This window comes from Sinocyclocheilus rhinocerous, unplaced genomic scaffold, assembly GCF_001515625.1.
Source record: "Sinocyclocheilus rhinocerous isolate Xijiao unplaced genomic scaffold, SAMN03320098_v1.1 scaffold2216, whole genome shotgun sequence".
NCBI lineage: Eukaryota > Metazoa > Chordata > Actinopteri > Cypriniformes > Cyprinidae > Sinocyclocheilus > Sinocyclocheilus rhinocerous.
In genome coordinates, this window is record NW_015641008.1 from 378,733 (window position 1) to 385,225 (window position 6,493).

At 34.5% G+C, this 6,493-nt stretch overlaps 2 protein-coding genes across 3 annotated transcripts in view; one reads left to right on the forward strand and one right to left on the reverse strand.

Annotated features, from left to right (window-relative positions):
- Window positions 1-1,011, reverse strand: part of LOC107753429 (renalase-like) — a 65,939-nt gene extending 64,928 nt beyond the window's left edge. For both annotated transcript variants that reach the window (XM_016569565.1, XM_016569564.1), the window contains exon 1: window positions 788-1,011. In XM_016569565.1, the coding sequence (XP_016425051.1) occupies window positions 788-905 (118 nt within the window). In that variant the 5' untranslated portion in view covers window positions 906-1,011. The remainder of the gene's footprint in view (window positions 1-787) is intronic.
- Window positions 1,012-1,371: 360 nt separating this feature from the next.
- The window catches only part of lipf (lipase, gastric), a 13,231-nt gene continuing 8,109 nt past the window's right edge, over window positions 1,372-6,493 (forward strand). The window contains exons 1-3 of the mRNA XM_016569567.1: window positions 1,372-1,524; window positions 2,326-2,434; window positions 5,622-5,739. Of these exons, the coding sequence (XP_016425053.1) occupies window positions 1,502-1,524; window positions 2,326-2,434; window positions 5,622-5,739 (250 nt within the window). The 5' untranslated portion in view covers window positions 1,372-1,501. The remainder of the gene's footprint in view (window positions 1,525-2,325; window positions 2,435-5,621; window positions 5,740-6,493) is intronic.

Sequence of the window (6,493 nt, forward strand, 5' to 3'; positions counted from 1 at the left end):
AAAAAGGTTGTTTAAAATAAACAAGAATTTTTAATAAAACATGATGTGAGCTTAATGGGAAAAGGGGTGTGCTTAAAGGGTACAAAAATGTACCCATTAAGCACAGCCAGACTTTTTGCATTTAATGATGTACATCTTAATTGAAATGCTTTTGTCATTTAAAATAAAATTACATATTTTTGTGTGAGAGATTAATATTTTATTTTAACATAACTTCTTGTTCTGAAACCAATATCTTGTGCACTAAACATGTCTCAATGTAGATTTTGGTGAGCTTAATGGGTACGTTTACAGCAAATTTTGACCAATATTGAGTACAAAAAATTGCATTATTTAATTACTTAAAAGCAAATGTTGTAATTTGGCTATAATGGGTCAGCGTTAACTATTTTGTTTTATTAACATCTAATCATCCACATTCTAATCATCTGCTTGTCTTGAAGGACAAAGTTCAAGACTTATCTCCAGGTTGTTTATCGTGCATAGAAATACAATGAGGACCTGCTCAGTCTGTTCTTTCAGGCGAAGAGTCAATAAGGAATTTGACGTCGAAAACTTTCTAATAATAAAGTTCATCATATCTGCTTATTGTCTGCTCACCTTCCTCCTTTATAGATCAGCAGGTCACCAGTTTAGAACAGCGTTTTGACTTGTGTTTAATGACAGTTTGTTGCACATACCACTAATTCAATTATTTAAACGCACGAGACACCAGCCACTCAATAAGGTGTTTCACATCAGTACATAAAATAAACATTCTGTGAGTGAAAACAGATAAGATGCTAACCTGCACCCCGACATTTGTCCCACACGACTATATTTACTTTGTTGGGCAGCTCCCTCCGCAGCAGACAGGCACATAAACTGCCTGTAAGTCCAGCACCAACTATTAGAACTCGAGACATTTTTAGAAAAGGTACATAAAAACTGCTTATGTAAAATAGCAAAGCGATCTTGCTCGTTTGAAGATCACGACTCGATTTAGCACCCTGTCCCTTTAAGAAGTATGAAAGGCTGAAATGTTTGAGTTGGCCAAGCAAAACATTCCCTTCGTTTTTCAATATTTTACTGGTGTGTATGCACAACATGTCCAAACATCAAAATAATAATAACATAAAGTTGTATGCAGGTTTTACAGGTACATTGAAGACAGAGTGTATTTATTATTGTAGCCTACAATTGGCTCAGTGACTACTGCAATGCACAAGTTATAATTTTTCATTCTCATCTAAAAAACAAACAAGCAAAAAGAAAAATAACCTAATGACGACGTCAGTTTGACAAACATTAGATTAATAATGGAGTGCTTAAATCAGGAAGAAAGCAGCTTTTACATAAATAAATCCCACTTCTTCAGAAGGGGGACTGATTGATTAAAGGCGTTCAAGAACAGTGATCAATCAGGTCATGATGTCATTGTCAGCTGATGTTAAAGCATTTAATCGCTATCAGTGTGGTCAACTCAACTGAGGCTCCACACTTTTGATTTCAGTACGCTGCTATGGAGGTCTCAACCGAAGTTGGGTGAGTTTCACTAAATGAGCTTCTTTTTTTTCGTTATTCAGTGCTTATGACCATTTAATAAACACACTCCATCAGATCAGTCTCGATCAGCTTAAAACGATCCTGCTTATTAATGTGCTGCAAGGAATTACGTTGTGGCAACTCAATGAATTAGCAATAAACGAATTTACTGTACGATGAAGTGTGTTACGATGAAGGTGTGAAGCTACTATGTAATTCATTACAGTGATTTAATACGTTTTGTTTGCACCGACTGACTTTCGTGCGTTTGTTATTATGTCAAATGCATTGGCTTGACTATCTGTCATTCAAAACCATTCAGATGTGCTAACGTTACGTGAACTGCTTTCGTTTTGTGAAAACGCAGGGTTGTAAAATTAAACATTTAAACCTTGCTTTAACTCATAGATATGATGGATACAAATAATATTGTCTATGTAATAGCCTACCTTATACAATATTTTTTGGTGACATAAATGTTTACATTTTTAAAAAAGTATACATTTGCCAAACATATTTTTGGATTTGGTTTCTGCTCTCATATAATAAAGTACAGTAGTGATGTTCAGCAGTGTTTGTTTTGGCAGCTTGTTTTCTGAACAAACAAAGATGTAGCTACATTGACCTTGTAATTTCATGTTATGTATCCTTACTTTACAGTCAGGTGTCACATGTTGAGCAACACTAAACAATCTATTGAGGGCTGCTGAAGATTAGCATAGCTTTTTAACACTGGTTTAGATTAGTGTGTCTTCTTGGGAGACCCTGTATGTTAATTCACTGTTTGTAAATGTTTGACAGAAAGATGTCATGGCTGGTGTTGTCTCTGGTTCTTACATTTGGGCTCATTCAGTGCAGGCCGCCTGTTGAGGACAAGATAGGACTGGACCCTGAAGTAAATATGAACATCGTAAGTAGCCAGTAGTTATAAATAACATGTAATAAGCTGCAATGAGTGTTCTTCATTACTGTCCAGCAAATTGTCAATAAGTGCTAAAACACCAGAGAATGAATTCAGGTAAATTGGGTTACTTTTGCCATTAATCGCATCGCAATGACATCCCATGAAGTCATTCAGCAACATTCATGGGGACAATACTGTTCATCAGCTATGGATACAATACTGTTTACTTTGTGAAAATGCAGAGTCACTGAATTTTAATATAGTGTGAATATGGAGCTTGTGCTCAAAGTAGAAAAAGACATCAATTTTATTCAAAACCCCAAGCTAAGAAAAAATAATGCAATTTTTTTTGTGCAGATGTTGTTATTTTTATGGCCAAAAATAAGATGAAATTCTGATAGCTTGTAATGTAAATCAATGCGATTCTTATAACAGCATAACAGACATACATAAAATGCACCATGTAGACAAAAATGTCAATTTTTCTAGCTTTAACTGCTTTAGCTGACCTTATGAATATCATGTCTTATTAAGTGAACTTTGCACAGCATTTGTAATATTATTTCCAGTTCTCTGTTTTGTCACATGCTCTAAAGAGAAGTGGATTCATTAGTTGACCATCTCTACTGTATAAGAAAATACATTTTGCACTTTGTCCTCCCATGATTCAATGTGGCTCTTGGAAGCTGAAAGCAGAACACATCATCACGTTATCTCTTGTAAAAGTGAATAGTCCCCTAGTGGAAAAAATATACTAAAATGTATTTGAAATACATTTACATATTTACCTGTATATGTGCTTAATAAAAATACCCTGTAGTTGTACTTTTGGTATACTTAAAGTCTGCTAAATTGGAAAAACAAATTTTGTGCTTAATTGTGCTAAAGTGGAACTAATGAAAGTATACTTCTGGTACATTTAAATACCTTGCATTTAAAGACTGATACCTGAAATCATACAATCCTTATTAATAGTGATATTAAAACACATTTTAGGCTTAATATTAAGAAATGTTAAGAAAAATTAAGTGTAATGTGCAATAAAGAAATAATTTTATATAAGTCTTAAGTGATATGTCAATAAAGATGTTAATGGATTTGAAGTACAGTATACTTAGTAAGGAATAAATATGTTTTAAGTGAATTATGGCATTTTATTATTATTATTTTATTTTTACTAGGGTTAGATCTTGGTTCATAAGTGTTTCAAATTATATATATTTTCTGTATGTGAGACAGGGAAGAGAAACATAATTCACCAGTTCAGCTATTTTTATTTTTCATAATTGACATTAGACAGCTTTATGTAACATATTTTCCCACGGACTCTGAAAGGAAATTGTACTCTAAGTGACATTCGTGCGCTTTCATGTGTGGTTAGATATGAAACAAGATTTCTTGGTTTAAATAATGATATCTCATAATCATTGTTTGACAATTTGCACAGGTCAAGTAACCATTTGCAGAAATGCTGATAAGACAGTGATTTGTTGGTTTTAATACAATAACTGGTTTTTATACTCTGCGTTTCACATTCTTGCGTTCACAAGCAGATTATTGAGCCTTCAAAATTTGTCACTTGGGCTTAAAAGAATAGTTTACCCCAAAATTAAAATTCTCTTGATAGGAGAATTTAAATACTCTGTACACAGTTATGTTCCATACAACAACAGTTTGTAGTGGCAACGTCTGTCTAGATCCATAGGCAAAAAAAGACAATCCATATGACTCCATATTCCATGTTTTCTGAAGCCATACAATAGCCATACAATAATCATTTTGTTTTCCAAAGAAAACATAAAAATGTACAGGATGATTAAAAAAAAAAATTACAGAATTTTTAATTTTGGGTGAACTTTCCTTTCAAAGTCATGATGTAACAGAAGTAGCAACAGATATTTGGATTATGATGTATATCTCAGCGAAAAAAGAATATTAGAAAAGGACAAATGTTGGGCAGGGGCTTGGTTCTATCCATCAGTTGTTGATTGGATGGAGACAGATCTGAATGTGAGCTTGCAGGCCATTGAAAGTAATTGGAGATGTTCATTATACATCATCAGAGAGAAGATTTACTGGGGGGAAAAAACTAAATAAAATAAAAAATAAGTGAAGTGTGTAATTTTTAAAGTGTGTAAATACCTATTAGTTAAGTGTTGCTATGTTGGACTGCTAAAAAGTGAATGAATGAATAATGTAGAAAGGAGCTCAGATCCATAACAAATAGCTTACTTATAGTTCTCTCTGCTCATTCATTTAGATGGGCAAAAGTATTATAAAAAAAATTACACTAATATAATAAAAATATACTTCAAATGATTTGGAGCTCATATATATTTGCTCTTGATTCCATGGAAAATGATATTCTTTATAAAATGCGGCTGTGAAGTTGTCCATATTTTCAGTAGGCCTAGGCTAGTTGGTCACATTCTGCATTTCATCAGACTTTCCTCTTGCATTTTCATTCCGCAGAAGTGCACGAAATATTTCTTGTTTCCAACACACACTATTTCTGCATGAAAAGAGGACGAATACGAGAGAGAGAGAGAGAGAGAGAGAGAGAGAGGCACATCCCCCAGTGCTTACTCTCCCCATAATGTGTGTTGAGCCAGCAGTGGGTTTATCCTTAAGTGGCCTAAAGTAGAATGAGCAGACAGAAGACCCAGTGGGAGTGGGAAATTGCAGAGCCTTTAATTATGCATGGGGAGATTGCATGGCAGGCCTGGAACCAACAAGCTCACACAGTTTCTTTGAAGTCTCTGATTATAATTTATCTCACATCTGGAGGAGGAGGAGGAGCAGTGTGACACCATACAGCTGAAATAATTGTGCTCTTGAAAAGACAAATGACTGAACTAAGAATTTAAGCTGAACTGGTGTTTTCTATTTTCATTACATTTAAAAATACTGCCACGTTGATGACATTTATTGTAGACCTTAGCAAAGAAGAAATGTAGCTATTCTTAAAAAATCCTTAGGCCTTATATTTCTTCTTCAAATGGATGACATTCTACTGCTTTCATCAGAATAGAACAATGCTTGTGCTATTTTGAAGTGTTGTATTTTCTAAAGAGAGAAGGAATGTGTTTGCTGTCCTATTTAATTTAATTTATCTTACATGGAGGTGTTTCTATTGATTTCTCCATGCTGTCATGGACTTTGCCATGCTCACTGTTGTGTTTGTCTCTTGTAGAGTGAGATCATCAGACACTGGGGCTACCCAGCTGAAGAATTTGAAGTGGTCACTGAGGATGAGTACATCCTGAGCATCAACCGAATCCCACATGGGGTCAAAAACAAGGATGGACAAGGTAAAGGTTTGAGCTGGTGTGCCAAAAGATTTGAATGAGCCCATTCATGCTTCTGTTTGGCTTAGGTTAGCATGAATTATTAAAGATGGGAGCTTTTTGTCCTCACTAAAGTGGCCGTCTGAAAGAGGAATGTCTGTAAGATGAACTCTGAATTCTCACATTCACTGGTTCACTGTGAAGCCATTACGAAACATGCACTGTCACATGAATGCACTGGGTGAGATGTTCACATCTGAACCTTAACATCTTAACATCCCGTGGTTTTTAATAGTCACGTAGCAATTTAAAGAGGGTAGAGAAGTGGTTTTAGATGAGTCAGTCTCGAATGGAGGAGGACCTCCTGTAACACACTCGTATAACTCAACCCACACATGATGTCTTCGTAGGGTTTTCTTCTCATAAATATCAAGATCTCATGACCTCTCGTGATGGTGTGAGGTTATTAGAAGATCCTGTTTCATAAATTAGTTAAGTTAGTGTTACACTCCCAAGTGTTATACTTGGGAGAGAAATGATTTTAAAATAATTAAGAATCTGATGGGATATAAATTCTAGTGTATAGAGCAGAAGTCTCAAACTGGCCTAAGTTTCATATGGCCCCACAAGTGTTTTGGAGTATGTATATATGTGTATATATTTGTGTGTGTGTGTGTGTGTATTCACCAAAAAATACAGAAAATAAAAAAATGATAAACATGCATACAATATATATATATATATATATATATATATACACATATATATTTATGTATAA